This window comes from Cynocephalus volans, chromosome 12 (assembly GCF_027409185.1).
Source record: "Cynocephalus volans isolate mCynVol1 chromosome 12, mCynVol1.pri, whole genome shotgun sequence".
Taxonomy (NCBI): Eukaryota; Metazoa; Chordata; class Mammalia; order Dermoptera; family Cynocephalidae; genus Cynocephalus; species Cynocephalus volans.
In genome coordinates this window covers 74340529-74358246 of record NC_084471.1, presented here as the reverse complement: position 1 = coordinate 74358246, position 17718 = coordinate 74340529, and the positions used below count along the sequence as shown (strand labels likewise).

General features: G+C 35.4%; 1 protein-coding gene across 1 annotated transcript in view; it reads right to left on the bottom strand.

Annotated features, from left to right (window-relative positions):
- NELL2 (neural EGFL like 2) overlaps nt 1–17718 on the bottom strand; it is a 365095-nt gene that overhangs the window by 215958 nt on the left and 131419 nt on the right. Inside the window, exon 10 of the mRNA XM_063075314.1 lies at nt 17320–17422. Coding sequence (XP_062931384.1) covers nt 17320–17422 — 103 coding nt within the window. The remainder of the gene's footprint in view (nt 1–17319; nt 17423–17718) is intronic.

Here is a 17718-nt window from a genome sequence, read left to right as displayed (position 1 = left end):
TGGTTCCCATGCTTGTAACTACCATTCAGATCTTTCTTCTAAATTTCAGACATACATCAAACTTCAGTATTTCCTTTTAGATGCCCATGGCATCTGAAACTCAATATGGCCAAAACTGAACTCAAAACCTGCTTGTCCTCCAGTGTTCTCTACTTTAGTAAATAATCTATCTACCAACTTGGCATAAGTCTGATATATAAAACTTATCCACAATGTCTTTCTTCCTCATCTCCTGAAATCCAGTCACCATAAGCAACCTATTCTACTTCCTATACACATTTCCATTCACTTCTTTCCAATTTCACAGCCACTTTCTACCCCAAGCCACATCCTCTCTCAAACAGACTAGTGTCAATCTCTCTAGGTAATGTCCCATATCCTCTCCTGCTTTTTTCAACACAGTTCCCACAGTAGGCCAGCATCATCAAAATCTAAACGTAATACTTAATCACATCATACTGTTTAAAATCCTGCAAATGCTTCCTAATGCTTTGGGGATAAATATCAAAGTCTTTCAAATTACCTGAAAGGTCTGCATCTCTCCACCCTCTTCCCAAAATACTCTACTGAGATTCCCACACCATTCACTATGTTGAAGTCACATTAGAAAGACATAATACACTATACATCAAATTAGAAAACATTTTCTTTTTAATGATGATAATACCTTGTGCTGGTATGGTTATAGAGAAAAAGGTACATTCATATGATGCTGAAGTGTAAATTAGTAAAACTATTGAGAATGTTTGACATTACATGCCAAAATTCTACAAATTTTGTATAATGCTCAAAATATAAATTCCCCCTTTTTATTTTGAAACTGATATGATAATTGTGGCAGTATTTTTACAATAGTGAAACCTGGAAAAACATGAATATTTAGACTTTGTTTATCTGGTAGAAAACATTTTCTTTCATCTGAGGAAAGTCTCTTTTAATGCAGAATATGCATATACACACACACACACTCAACATTGATACTGCATATATGAAAATTCATCACTGTGTTGAGCAAAAGCTAAAGAAATTGTCCCAGATGAACATTTTAAGTAGCTCTCCAAATGCTCTCGGTGACAACTGGATTATGTGGGAAACTTTTTATTCTCAAATATTCAAAATCAGGAAATTATCTTAACTTTCCCTGAATGAAAGTTTGCAACGTTCTTGACAAAGTAAAGAATTTGGAAAAGACAGTTCTTTCTGTTCTCTTCAGGATGAGTGTCTTCTCTAAATGCTCTTAGCTGTGTCAGTTGCTGCCACACATAACCCCTGGTTACTCTGATTTATTACATACCCACATGATAATACAGAAGAAATTAACTTGACACAATGAAGTAAAGTATAATCAATTATTCTTTTTGCAGAAGATGCATGAGTACAATAATCTAAACTTACTGTTCATGTGTACAGATGAGATGAAATACCATAAAAATCTCTAGAAACGGGGCCAAAATATGAAATAGCTCGTTCAATAAATTATGCAATAAACCTTTACTGAGCATTTACTATGCATTAGATACTGTGCTGAATGATGAAGATACAGAGATAAATGACACGTGGACCCTGCCTTGTGTGAACACAATAAGTCAATTCATTCAATGTAAACACAATTCAACTTTTAATGTAGAATTGGGTTAGAATTTCTTCAGAAGCCTCACTCCTCACCTGCCACTCACTAAAGACCACTGTTATTTCCACCTTGAGATTGAAATTCTAGGAGTTAACCACTTCTGTCCCCTGTGTTTCTGGGCTAGTATCCTTTAAAGGCATCTTTACCACATTTCTAATCTGTTCTATTTGAAACACTGTCCAAAAAGTAAACCTTCATGCCTCTGACATACCATGTGTTGCCTCAACCAGGCATGGCCCCAGACATGGCAACTGACCACTAATTTCACCATTTCTTGATATTAGCTGAGAATGTAGCCTGCACCAATGCTAAAACAGTTAGCAGCAGAGTAAGGATCAGGACATTGAAGCTTACCATACTTTCTTTCTATCCTGTCATTCTTGGCTTCAACTACCCATTTTGAAAGCAGCTCCTAGAAATATCTCTTCTGCTTTCATCCTCATCCCTGTCTGGCTTTTCTCTCCTCTAAATTATCCTCCTGGGGTGTAGAAGATTATAGAAATGTCTACAAGTTTTCCCCTTCCTGTTTCTATTTCCCTTTCAATGTTATTTTACAGGTCCCCCATCATCTGTTCCGGTCTTTTGACTTGATTTGCCCAATAGAATATGATAGAAGTAACAATGTCCAAGTTCCTAGCCTAGGGCTCAAGAGGCTTTGTAAGCTTGGGTTTTCTTAGAAATCTGCAAGCATCATACGATCAAGGCTGGGCTAACATGCTAGTTGAAAGAAGATATGCAAAAAGTCTCTAGTCATCTCACCCTCAGGAAGTGAAGCCATCACAGTCCAACCAGGTGAATTCGCCTACCAACTAACTACAGCTGCATAAACAAGCTCAGCCAAGATTAGACAAACCAGGCCCAGACCCCCCAAAAAAAAAAAAAAATCTCAGCTAAAGCCAGTCCAAATTTTCAATCTGAAAACCACTTTTTTATGTCACTAAGTTTTGGGATTTTTTATACACAGCAAAAGCAAACTGATAAAAAGGGCTCTCAGTCTTCCATCTCAACCATTGTCCATGTACATCCTCCCTAATCTAACACCTCACAAAATGCACTCTTCACCTCTCTGCTCTGATTGAAACTTGGAGTTTCAGTGAGGATAATGCTGCTTTCTGTGAAGTCATCTCATTTAGATTGTTTATTTCCCACACCACATGTATGCTTGAGATAGGAAGAAGCATCACTTCCAAAATACCCCTCTTTCATTCTCATGGATGAACCCAACCTCCTTTCATACTTATTATATCCATCTCTTACACTACCACTCCTCATTAATATCTACAGCAGAGTCACTGGAGGCTTTGGAACCCTCTCCAACTTAAGCTGGGATTTGTCTTGGTAAACTATGAATGGCCTTTGGAAAACTTGTTCAAGACTAGAATCTAAATTTGCTTGACTCCTTGCCTCCTCGTATTCAGTAAATGTCATTCCCTTACAACTTAAGCATTCCATTTCTATAATCATACCCTCGAACTTGTCAACACACAAAATGACACCACTTCTGGAATATTTCCAATCCTAAACCATGAGACTTCTTTCACTAATATATACAAAATAACAAACAAGAATAACCACTAAAAAGTTTTGGAGTATACACCAAAGAATTATCTTAAAAAGGTACCAGAATTAGACATATATATGCCTGATCTCTTAAAGCCAGTTAGGGACAGATCATTCTTATGACATATAAAAGTCACCTGTAAGCATAAAGAAGAGAAAATAATCCAAAGCAAATTTTAAAAAGAAGAATGATGGTAAATTTGCTCTTCTGGATAGTAACTCATTCTAGAAAGTTATAATAAAATATTGTAGAATTAGTACTATAAGAGACAAATAGATTAACAGAGAAAAACAGAAATCCTAGGAACAGATTCAGATACATGTAAATATATGAATATTTAATATAAAATAAAGGTGGCACATTAACCAGTGAACAAAAGGATTACTGAGCAAGTGTACTGAAATTATTGGTTAACTTGTTTGATGAGAAAAGTTAACTAGAATTATTATATGAATATTTAATATAAAATAAAGGTGGCACATTAACCAGTGAACAAAAGGATTACTGAGCAAGTGTACTGAAATTATTGGTTAACTTGTTTGATGAGAAAAGTTAACTAGAATTATTATCCTATGTACACAAAAGTAAATCCCAGATTGAGTGGTAGACTAATGGGTACAAAACTATGCCATCTCTCCTAAGTGAATCACTGTGCAGTATATGCATGGATTGAAACAACACACTGTACCTCACAAATATGTACAAGTAAATATTTTTAATAAAAAATAAAAAAGAAAGAAAAGAGAAGGGGCATTCAGAGGATAGAAGCCAAATATTTCTATGAATAAAAAGAGGAAAAGGTCTTTTAAGGCATAACAACCTATAGGTAGAACTATTAGGAAAAGGCTGAGAGATTAAATTACATAAAATTTTGAATCCTTTTTTTGCTGAAAACACTAAAAAAGAAGCAACATTATGAAAATATATTTGCAACGTATGTACTAGTTTTAAAAAAAGAGTTCTTACAAATCAGTAAGAAAAATCCAAATAATTAAATTGTAAAAGGACAATGTACATGAAAAATTAATTCAAAAAACAAATACAAATTGCCAACAAACATATGAAAAAACATTCAACCATCCCAATTTTTACCTCCACTTCAGTCCTTTGTCCCAGACTCCAGACTCATATATCTAACTGCTTGCGCTATATTTCCACTTAAATGGCTGATACATCTCTCAAACAGAGCATGTCTAAATTAAACTCTTGATCTTAGCTACTCTCCCAAATCCAGCTCAATTAGCAGCCTTCCCCATCTCAGGTGATAGCAACTTTGTCTTTCTATTTCCTCTGTACAAAAACCTTGTGCCATTATCTTTGACTCTTCTCTTTTACTCATACCCCTATCCAACCATCAGAAAATCCTGTTGTCTCTACCATCAAAATATATCCAGAATCTAACCACTTCCACCTAATGAAACTACTATCATTTCTTCCTTGTGTAACTGCAAAAACAGACCTATTTTGCTTAAAATATGTAACTTGCACCCCATCACCCTTAGTATAAAAATAAAACTCCTTAATCTGTTCCCTTCCTACCTCTCCAGCTGCATCTCATCTCATGACTATGCAAACCATCCACTCAGCCTCCTTTCACAGGTTACCTCCCTACACAGAGCCTTTCTATATTCAGTTCTCTCCATCTAAACATTTCTTCCTTCCTGTCTTCACTAGTTTAATGTATTTCTTCATCAGATCTCATCTTCAACATCGTTTCCTCAGGGATCCCGTCCCTGAATTCCCTGCTAGTTGAAGTTCGCTTCTTGCACACGTTTTATCAACATCTTCATACTGCAATATCGCATTTGCATATTGGTCATTATATGATTAATGTCTGCCTCTCTGACTTGATTTTTAGCTCTGTGAGGGGAAAGAGAAATTTTATTTTATTCGTCATTGTATTCCCAGTGTCTAACAGAGCCTAATTCATAGGAAGTGCTTAGTAACTATTATTAAATGAATGGAAATTATAGAAAAGAAACTCAGTGGTCAGACTCTCAATTTCACTTTATTTCACTCAGTTTCTATATTCATATGACAGTCGTCCCCTACAACTGTTTCTAGGATTATTCCAAGTTCCCCAGCTCCTGAATTCATTCCTGGGCATATGGAAAATTCAACTAGGACAGTTAATTCAATTCTTACATCTCACTTCACATTCTACTGATCGTCTCCTCCAGCTTTAATGCCCTCAGCTTTTAGGAACTGTGGTCTGAAGAGACATTAATAGCTGAAGTAAATCAGTGAACAAGTACAATGTCCATCTTGTTCTGTACTAGCCCATCCCCTCCCTTCTTTCCAACCAACAAATAAAAGTGACCTTTCTGAGATTTAGGGCCTGAGAAATGCTGGAGGTAGACCACAGGCATAAACATAAATGGGAAATTCTTAATACTGCTTTGCTGTGAGATGCCCTAGCTTTTGATCTGGAAAGTTCAATTTTTTATTGATTTAAAAGAATAATGTTTAACCAGAAAATAGTGTGAAAAGAATGTGCTGTCTGCTGCATTTTTTTTCTCTTCCTCCAAGCATAATAAAGAATTAGCTTTCCAAATCTAACAATAACAACTGAGGCAAAAAAAAAAAAAAAAAAAAAAAAGGCTCATGGTTCATGGTTTGTGGCTTTTTTTCTTTTCTTTTTACAAATGATGCTACAATAAACTATGAAGACATGAAACAGGTTAAAAAGTCTTGAGTAGGTTGAGTAAAAACCAAAAGAATATCCAGGGCCATCTGCATACACTTGATTTTAGCATCGTGAGGTTTGTACAGGCTCACTAACTCCTCATAAATCACCATCTTTAAAATAACCTAAGAATCAAGCAGTACGGAGCACAGTTCTAAGGCCATGGATTAATGACAAACTTTCTGCAAAGGAGAAAGGGGATTTAAGCTTGTGGAAAATGCATTGTCCTAAAGTTTTCTAATACTGGGTTGTTTTTATTAATTTATCCTTACAAAATCTACAATAAAATAAAAAGATTTCAATGTGTGTGAGGCACTAATAGTTACAAGTTGGATGAGAACAGTTAAATTTAACATTGAGACAGCACAATCCATCTCAGTAGAACCACCCAACATAAACTAAAATTATACAAGACTATACAAGCTACTAAAGGCCTAGGAAATCAGACAGATGTGAATTATTCCTCAAGTATGTAGAAAGAGACCTCATCCAATAAAAATGCAAATAAAACTTTAAAGAAAAAAAAATATTTGGGACCAAGGAAGAATTCTACATAATCAGTGGCTTTCAAAAATTCCACTTAATAATCCAGGTAGTGTACCTTTTATGCAGATACTTTGAATTTTTAATTCAGTGCGTTTTTCCTGTTTTTTATTTACCAAAAACAAATAAAAATTTAACCAGAGGACATTTGCTTTTGAATTTCTTTTCCTGAACTATCAGAATCAATAATTTCTGTCCCACGTGTAATGAGGTAACACAAAGTGATAAAAAGGTGTGCCTCCTATAATAGATACAGACATTATATTTTAATAATGAATACCAGATACTTAAATTTGATTTTTCTCTCCTGTCTTACTTCGTATTGAAATGAGTATTATAAAGGTTTACTTCCTAAGTACTGATGTGCCCTTTCAACATAAGATCCTTGCTACATCCAGAACATCAAATTCTCACTTTTCCATTCAAACTGATTTTCTATCTCCACTAATGAAATGTTACACATCACATGAAGCCGAGTACAAGAAACACTGCATATTCAATTTGTGGTGCTGCCACTTTACTGACTGAGTGATCGTGGATCTAAGCTTCAGTTTCCTCATCTGTAAATTGGTAGCTATTATGAGACACAAGAGAGATGGCTCATGTAAAGTTCTGGTACTCAAAAAATACTTTTAAAATGTCATCTTAAAACATAAACCTTAAATCATACATCCTGAGACCTTACTGCCTATTTGAAATAGATCAAAGAGAGAGGGGGGAAAAAAAAGCTGCACTGAGATCCTGGACAGGGCAGCACACCCACTAGCTAAGTCTTTGCTAATCAAATGCACCAGCTGTGTTGGCATCACCCGGGAGCTGGTTACAAAGGCAAATTCTCCACCCCAGAACCACTGAATCAGAATTTTTATTTTAACAAAATCCCCAGGTGATTCATATTCCCATTGAAATCTGAGAAACACGGAGCTAAGTGACATGCTCCCGCATGCAGGGCTTATAGCTTGTCTGAAGGAAATTCAGGTCTCAGCAAAATTACCAATGTATGTGTCATGGATTAGTGTGGTCACTTGCCAACAGTTAAAACCATAAATCTGTATATTACCTCTTGTGCTACTTGGACTTATTCTCTTTTCTGTGTTTGTTGCACAAGTGTTTGTGGGACATCTATTACTTGTAATAATATTTATAAGTGAGGGCCGTTATTAAGGCATCCCAGAAAATTTTTTTACACACACAATGTAACTAAAGTATAAAACAACCAATAATCCCAAGGTCTGAGCCTCAAATCCTAAAAACTTACTCTGGACCTAAGGCTTAGTCTAAACTCCAGAGACCATGTAGCCAGTTTCCTGACAGGGACAACATGCCAGCAACTGGGGTAAAGAGGGTGTGGACAGGAGGTGGTGCCTTTTAGAAACAAAAAGCTAGGGAGGGGCTCTGGGATATCATGTGGGTGGGATATGTAATGTGTCTCCAAATGGGACTGCAGCTTAACATTCCTGAGTTGGATGCAACTCCATTCTCACCACCATCAACTCCAGGAACAATTCTTTAAAGCAATTTCATGTGATTTCATATGTAATTTTTATAGTTAAATACTTATGAATTTGATGACAGCTTTTGCATAAAAAGAAATGTACCTAAATTGTACTCCACCACACCCATCTCTAAACTGAGAAATATGCCTGAACTGTACTCAACCCATTGCAACCATCTCTCAACTGAAGAAAATTCCTTTCTGTCTCTTGCTCATTCTGAACTCTTATATTATTAAGCTTTCTTCATTTAATTCTTAATCTATAATAACTTTATAAATCTGTAAATATGCACAGAAAAACAGAGGCCACATACAGTTTTCAAGGCATCCAGTGGAGAGCCCAATGCATCTGAGTTGCTGTTTTATACTTTTTGTTGAGGATGGAGGGCGTTTGGCTTTATTCTCCAATGGGCACTACAATGTCCAAATACTTTTATTATGCAGTTGGTCTTCCTGAGTTACTTCTTTCCACATAATTGCCAAAACCAACTTTAAATTGCATATATCTTATTTTTCCTGACTTTGCTTTCAAAATGCCATTTTGTGTGATCTTTACTGAGAAAAAAATAAGCTCATTCTTAAAACAATTACCTAACAACATTGCAGATAAAAAGCTGCATTTTATGCCTAAGATAAGTGTTTTTTCTTCTCTCTTAAATTGAATCTTTTGTGAACGATATCTAGATTATCGCTCTTTTGCTTTGCTTTAAATCAGAAATCCTCTCACTTGTTTCAAAGCCTTACATGACTAAGAAAGACTAGCCTTCTGATCTCCTAAAGAGTCCCATTTTTGGTCCCCTAGAACTACATTAAGACAGTTTGATTCAATTATTATTACAGACAGATTTGCATAAAGCTCTTCTGAAGAGTTTTAAGCCATTTAAGCAATGTCATTATATGGGCAGAGAAATTCTTTTGAGAAAATGTAATGGGGCATGAAAAATAATAAAATCCACAAAATACATTTATTCAAGGATTTTAATAATGAAGAGAAATTACAATTCAGAGTGAAGAACTAAAAGCTGAGTACTCTGTATTATTTTAAAATAAAACATGATTAGGTAGGCACACAATAATGCCTCAGAATTAGAGGGCAGTACTCCGTGTTATGTCTTCTGGAAAACTTCCATTTCAGAAAAAAAATGAATTTAATATATTCTTATACTATCCATGGAATTTACTAAAGATGCAGAACAGCAACTAATTTTAACAATTTCATATGAGCTCACTAGATAATAGTGTGGTAAAACAAGGACATTTGGGCTTCCATAGATTATCTCTCATTAAAGGATCTCCTGTGATTGACATCTTGTCAAGGTTGCTTGAGAAAAAAAAGAAAAAAGCCCCCCTAACACCCTTTTTAAAGACCTAGTGAAACAGAGAAAAGTGGTGTTTTCTGGTTTCTCTCAGTGCTGCCACCTAGTGCTCCTCTGCTAAAGGAAGAAAACATCCAAGACCATCTTTTTGTAGAATGCTTTAGTAAGAGCAGGCAATATTTAAAGCGCTCTAGTCTTTGATTTAGCAAATCACCCTTAACAACCTACCCTATAGATAGTCATATAAAAGTGCACCAAGATTATATATAAACGACAAACTGCAATATTGTTTCTCATTGAAAAAATTAAAACAAGAAATTGGAAACAACCGAAATATCCTTTGAGAGAGGAGATAAAATTATAATAAACTATACAGTTGAATAATATGCAGCAATTTTTAGTTGCTACAGAAATGTCTCCAGTGTATATTATTAATAAAAAAGAAAGGCCAAGATATGTATGATAATATTTACAATATATAAAAAGCCTACGTAGGTATGTGAGTGGATGCATTAAAAAATCACCTGGAAGGATATACAAGGACTAGAAGTTTGGGGGGAAAAGAATAAGGGAATTTTTTTGTTTGTTTAATTTTATATCTGTTTGTATGATTTGAATATTTATTACATGCATGCATTATTTTTAATTAAAATATTGAAAATACTGTACTAGGATTAGGAAGAAAATGATAGTAGTATAAGGTAAACAACTTATACTACTCAGGTGTGGCATAAAGGACACAGCAGCTAAGTCACTGTGACATTGTCATCACCAGGTGATTCTGCTCCACCTTTCCCAGGCATCCCAGCTCTGCTATAAGCTGACTAACAGCAGATTTATACTTTTCTAAAGATCATTAAAATGTGTCATGTGGTATCTCATAGTAATTAATATGAAGGCTATATTGTTAATTATTCTTGTTTATTAATATTTTGCCAGTTCAGTATTTTTTCCACTGGTGTGACATTTATTAGTTTTTATAATGTTTATGAGATAGCAGTATGCCTAATGCCTTTTTTTAAGAATTTATGAAAAAAATCAGCATAAAATTAATGACAGTATTTAGGAAGCCTACAGAATTATCCTGATGATGTCTCTCTTTAATAGAATTAGCTATTTGTCGATAGTGAAACTACTTCCGATTGTAAGCTCATTATCTTAACAAGGTAGTGCACAAATGGACTATTTTCATGCTCATTTTTCACACACACTTACTGAATTAGAAAAGTGTTCTAATTCTATGATTTATCAAATATTATTTTAAACACTAAATTAAGGTAATTTTAGTGAAAAAAGACTGAATCCAGACTAAGGCTGTACACATGATTTACAGTGACACCATTAGCTTTCAACTCATTCAATTGTTTGCTGTAACAATATTCTTTAAAGACCACTCTCAGGAAATATTCTAAAAATATTGAGTCTGATATGTAAAACAACACACCTTCCTTTTGATTGCTATTTCTACCTTTTTCATTATTGCATAATTCCCCTCACTCAGTACTGGCATTCTGGTCATGTAGCCCTTTGTGTCTCTATAATGCCAACTAATTTATAATTATGTTCATACATGAGAACCTCCAATGCATCCTGAATATTTCTCATGCTTCCAGCATTACTGTTGAGACAGCTGTCTATTGGTTACTTTGTTCCAAAATTATTTTCTTTTTTAACATAACCTATATGTATTGTATAAATTGTATTTTCCTCTTTTTTTGAAGAACAGATTCTTGGTCAATTATATTCCATTGATTTTTGTCCAAAAGTCATAAACATATGTTCAAAAGTCTCTGAATCAGTTTTATTAGACTATCGTTTCTTTTTTAAAAAATCCCCCGAGTACTTGAGTGGCAGTCATTTAATTTCCACCCCTTGTTTGCTAGGCATTTCAAGTGACAGGATGAAAATCATCCATATTAATGTGCAAATAAAATGTTCAAATAAAATAATCAAATCTCCCAAACTACCACCTCCTGCCAAAAAAAAGAAAATTGCTCTTTGGAAAAGTATACATATATAAGCATTTACTCTTATTTTCCATTATTTAAAATTAATGAAAATGGCCCATAAATATATGAAAAGGTTCTCATCTTCATTAGTCATCTGGGAAATACAAATGTGTAGTACAATACAATATCACATACCAACATCATTTATCAGAATGGCAACAATTAAAAAGACCAAAAATGCCAAGTGTGAGTGAGAGTGTGGAGCAACTAGAATTTTCATACATTATTGGTGAGACAATAAACTAGTGAAACCATTGCTGTAAATTAAGTGTTCCCCCAAAATTCATTGACGCTTGACCTCAAGGGTAGCACTGTTAAGAGGGTGGGAAATCCAAGTAAGGTATTTGAAAGGTGGGGCCTTTAAGAGTAATTGAATCATGAGGACTATGCCCTTGTGAATGGATTAATCCATTCATGGAATAATGAGTTAATGGTTTAATGGGTTATCGGGAAGTGGTTCTGATGGCCTTTTAAGGAGAGCAAGTGAGCTCGTTAACTCTCTTGCTCATGCCATGCTCGCCATGTGACACCCTGCACTGCCATGGGACTCTGTAGGGAGTTCCCACCAAGAAGTCCCTCACCAGATGCACTCTCTGAACCATGGACTTCCCAGCCTCCAAAACTGTAAGAAGTAAATTTCATTTCTTTGTAAATTACCCTGTTTCAGGTATTCTGTTATAAGCAACAGAAAATGGACTAATATAACCACTTTGAAAAACTGTTTAGCAAAACAGTTTTGCCAGAGTACAAGTATTTTACCTGATGATCAAACAATTTCACTCTTAGGTTTATAACCATCAGAAATACATGCATATGTAAGACCAAAAAATGTAAAGAAAGTTTCTAGAAGTACAATTCGTAAAGCCAAAATATGGAAACCACTTAATTTCCCTGCAACAATAGACTGAATTGTGATATATTAGCACAAATAAAATATTTACATCAATAATAAGTATGAATGATCTGAATCTACATCAAAATGATGCAATAAGTATGAATGATCCGTATCTACGTTTAGATCTGCATCAAACATGATTCTGAATGACACACACAAAAAGTACATAATATATGAGAAATTGGTTCTGGTGTCAACCTTGATCAAGACGTAGCGAAATACTGAGGAAGAAAACGGCCTTGGGGAAACTAGTACCATATATCAGAGCACAATCTGAGAGTGAAAAAAGTTACCTTGCATTACATACTAACTACTTGATCTTAGTTAAGACACTTATACTCCGTGGCTTCATTAGACCTCTATAAAATGGGGATAATGAAACTTTACCTCCACAAAAGTAAATGGCTGTTTCAAAGATCTCTTGAGGTCATGGTGTAGCTTTAACATATATGACCCAACAAGATCCCTTCATTACTTTGTATTTTTATCAATAAAAACACAAAAGATTATTTTAACAAAAACAATAATAACTAACATTTTTCTAAGCACTTGACATCTATTACTTATTAAATCCTCACTCAAACCCTCTGAAGTAGATATAGTTGTTATCTCCCTTTTACAGATGAGAGAACTGAGGCTATGAGAGGATATGCCTTGGCCAAAGTTGCACAGCTAATAAGTAGTGACACTAGAATTCAAACCCAGAAAATCTGACTTGTAACCCACAGACTTAACTAACTACCCAAAGTGCAAAGACATTATAGTAAGTCCATTTTATCTAAACCAAGAGGGCTTTTTAAATTAAGTTTAAAACAATATGATGTCCAATCAGTACAGAGCATATTAAAACATAATTTACATCATGTGTTGAAACTCTGATTTTGTTCAATCAAAAAGATAAAGATTTTAATTTATTCATGTAAATCTGGCCTCTTTGAGAAAACACCACTGGAACTAACTATTGCTACTGGGCAAGTGCCAACCAGTCTTGGTAGTCTCTATTCACATTTCCTGTATTTGGTATCTCTCTAGCAATGAAGGAGAAATATGCCTTCTTTTTTAAAAAAACATAGCCTCTTCTGAAAAATACATTATAGCGTCAACTTGGATTTGATCCAGATTCCCTATTTTCTGTGAAACAGAGCTCTGTGTACGAGCCTGAATCTACAATTCACTGAAATCAAATAAATGCAGGCACAGAATACTTAAAAATATTTTCTCATTTCAGTGACTTTCCGAAACTTTCTATTTCCCAGAATTTTAACCGATTATTTTCTGATAATTCTTTTTATTTTTTTTTAACTGGGTTGAGATTTTATGTGATTTAATTATGTTGACCTCATTCTATTTCAAAGTTAAAGCCACTCAGAATATTAATACTTTACATTTTCTAGAGCTGTCATGAATTTGAGTTGAGACTGGGATAAAAGACATGGATACAGTGGCTGAAAGGGCGGAAGAGGAGTGACAAAGGCCAACTCTGCTTACTTCACCATTCTGCCTCGACTCAGCTGGGATTCCAAAATGCCTTTGGGGAGCTTAGCTACTGGTCATTAAAAGTGGATCACTGAGATTAATTGTAACAGCTGGTTTTAAAGAAGGAAGCAGGTTGGCAAAGCATAGCACTTTCAGATGGCACTTCTCTGGGACCTCTAACTAATTGTGTGTTCTAGGATAAGTCATACCATCCCTCTTACTGGGAAGATGGAGGAAATTCCTACTCAGAGTTGTTAAAGATCACATGAGAAACAAAGTATGTGCCTTCTAACCTATAGAAATGAGATGACTTCACTGCAGCTGCAATTACTATCACCTTAATGACTTGGCATTGGGTTTTATCCTCTCTGTTTAACTCCACCACAGTAGCTCAATGGTAAAGGCAGGAAAAGTGAAGCCCTTCCTCTCAACACTTTGTGTATGTAGATTCTAATAAAGAAAAGGGACAGGCTTGGTTCTCTCCGAATTCTTCCCTAGAACAACAACCTTCTTGTTATTCATCAGTATTTATATTCAGATAAAGGGCTGGAGCTGAAGTTACTGAGCGAAAGTAAAAAGGAGGCTGCAAAATAAGACTGCTCAGAGTTGTGCAAACAACTCGGATGAAGCAAGCTGCAAGAATTACAGGAAGACCACCAAAAAGTGACTGGCCACAGGCACACTTGTTTTGTTTACTTCAATCTTGGCAGAGTAACATTCACCAGTTAGGTTATGTGTTTACCTTCCAAGGGCTTTAGAAACAATAAATTATTAGTCTCTTTAAGCAGTTTTCACTTTAGAATATATTATAAAAAGGCAATTCGGCAGAAGAGTTTCAAAGATAGGATAAGCGCGGGATCTAGGAGGAGGGCTTATGTCTGTGTTTAAAAGAATAAAAACATAAAAATTAACTTCTACTCCACTAAAATTTAAGTTCTCATAAATTATAACAGTGATACTACTGGGGAAATTAACATAGGAAAATAAGACTATTTCCCCTCATACGTAACAGTAAGATACACGTACACACACACACACACACACACACACACACACACTTACACACATACACACTTACACACACACACACACACACTTACACACACACACACACACAGGAAAAAGACCTTATGAATACACGTAACCATTGGTTTCTCCCACTTTAAGCATGTATGAAAATCTGCACTATCTATACAAGTCAGTTAGGGGATGATTATTAAATTTAAGTGTTATTTGTCTTATACAAAACTTTTCAGAAGCACATTTTCTAAATACTGATAGTGACTTGTTTTAAAATTATGCTTTGTGGAGACTCATTCCCAAATAATATCTAAGAGTATTTACTATATAAACTAAATGCTTATTTCCCTTAGGAAAACAACAAATCTGTGGATGTGTTTTAGTCCGTTTTGTGTTGCTATAACAGAAATACTTGAGACTGGGTAATTTATAAGGAACAGAGGTTTATTTGGCTTACGATTCTGATACAGCTGCACCTGGCACGGGCCTCAGGCTGCTTCTACTCATGGAGTAAAGTGTCAGGCAGCCAGCGGGTACAAGCAGATCACATGGCGAGAAGAAGCAAGAGAGAGAGAGAAGGTGCCAGGGTCCTTTTAAGCAAAGAGCTCTCGCAGAAACTAATAGAACGAGAACTCACTCATTACTCCCTCCTCCCCCAGGGAGAGCATTAATCCATTCCTGAGGGATGTGCCCCCATGACTCAATCAGTTTCCAACACTGCCACATTGGGGATCAAATTTCCACATAAGTTTTGGAGGGGACAACACATCCAAACTCCATCAGGGTGTTTACTAAAATGTTGAATTCATTAAAACCAGAAGTTCAAATCATTGAAATAACAAACATAGGCATCAACCCTCTATATTCCATGGCACTTATCTATCACCGCATATGGCCCAAAAGACAAAGTCATTTCATCCTTATTATTTCTTGGCCATATAAAATGAGAGACTCAAATGAATTATTCTGGCTCTTTTTTTCAGTGATATTGCGGTCTGCTCACTGATTACTTACTTCCAGCTTTCACTACTTTATATATGAGGTAAACACAGTTGATTTTCAATCATTAACACCAAAATCTGCCAGAAACGCTCTGCATGAATGAATCTCAAAATATTTTACCATTTCATTAAGTCTAACTGCATGCATGTTGGGTAGAATTTAAACATTAGTCTGATTTAGTAGGTGGCTTACTGTTGGAAACAGACAAATGACAAAATCAGAATTGAAATTCACCATTTCTGACTAATGCATCCATCACAATGGTCCATTATTTCAATCAGCCTGTATCAAATAAAACTGCCATCCCTTAATGCAAATCTGTCATATTCACAAGTAACAAAATAGAATTATGAGTAAAAAGAAGGATAAAAGCAGTTAAAGCAAAAAGTATGATTCCTATTATTGTGGTATTATAAATATAAAGCCCTATATAAAATCCTTCTTCTTCCTACCTCTAACCACCTGCAAAGAAAACTACAGAGCATCACCATAAGCTTCTACTTATTAAGAGAAGTCCAAGGAAAAATTCACATTACTTCTTACTAGGGAAATTAGCTAGTGACATGTGTAAAAACAATTGTATTCAATCCTTCCTGGTTCTGCCAAATCTACCTGACTAGACTAAATACACTTTCCTGAAATGGACTGGCTTCAGTGTATGGCCTAATAAAATTAAATATAAGTGAGCTCCTGAGAGAATTAAATCAATGGACTACAAAGCAACTTCCTGATTTTTTTCTGATAACTTGTCACTCTCACCAGCAGTAGCCCATTGCACACCGTGTAGGCAAGAGTAGGATATGGCAATGGTGAAGAAGTTAGGTAAATATGAAAACCCTTGTAAAAGCAGCTATTGATTCTCCCCCCCACCACCACCTGCCCCAATCTTTCTCCTCACCTCCCTCTTCTGCCCCTTTGTGATTGTATTCACATAAATACACTCGTACTTTACACAGCTTTATATATTCTACAAGCTTTATAACAACTCAGTGTTCATCTACATTACTACTCCTTTGTACAAAAATAGCTAAATATTTTAAATGATCCTTTTAACAAGGATTTAAGTGAAGTCTTTTAAAGTATAAGGAACATAGACGACATGACTTCTGTTTTTGAAGGAATGATCCAGAACCCATAAGATAGCAACAGATGACTCAAAGAGCATTTCTTGCCATCAGAAGTGAACTGCATACAATAACTGCTAAAAGGCAGAAAAGCTTCCTCAAACAGTGGTTTGAGCCTTTTTTCTGAATTAAGGCTATGACTCCTGTCCACACTGGATGATCCTATGATAATTTGAACTTCTATGTTTTTGGCTAACATAGCAGTATATCATTTGCTGTCAAAGGTCACTTGCATAGTGGTTGTCCTTGGTTGTTGTGGTTGAGTATGGACCATCCTAGACCTCCTTGGGAAATGCCTTCCAGTAAGCTTCTTACACATCTTTCCTACTACCATCACGATACAGAATAGATTGCTCCAGGAAAAACTTGTCCTTCCAGGACAGAAGAATAGCATTTTAAAATGGAAAAGAACTGATAAACTAAAGATAAAGCATTCTTCTTATTTCCATCATTTCTGAAAGCTACTTAGCTTTGCCAGATTCAACCAATGATGAGTGAATATTTATTAATACAAAGCTTTATTGTTGCCAAAGAAAATATTCATCGTAAAAGCTATGCTCACATTTGCATTCCTTACAACATTTGCCATCCACATATGCAAGAGCCGACTTAAGTGGGCAGTCAGGAATTGGGCAGATCAGAGTTTCACATTGGATGGTTCCATTCTGAAACAAAAACAACATAGAAAGAATTTCCAAGTTGGAGTTTAGTAGTCTTCAAGGATTTTTTAATCTGTTTCTTAAAGTTCAAACTTTTCACATAAGATGTCATCAATACTACTATTCTCTTTAGTTATTATGCAGTAAAACCCATAATACAGAGACCCACAGCAATACAAGTTGGGACAATCGGTGATTAGCCCCCATCTTCTGTCCAGCAACCGATCCTAACTGGGCTGGAGTTCTTACATTCTTAAAGGAGGTGGATACGGACATATGTGAAGGGAAGGGCACAACGTGAC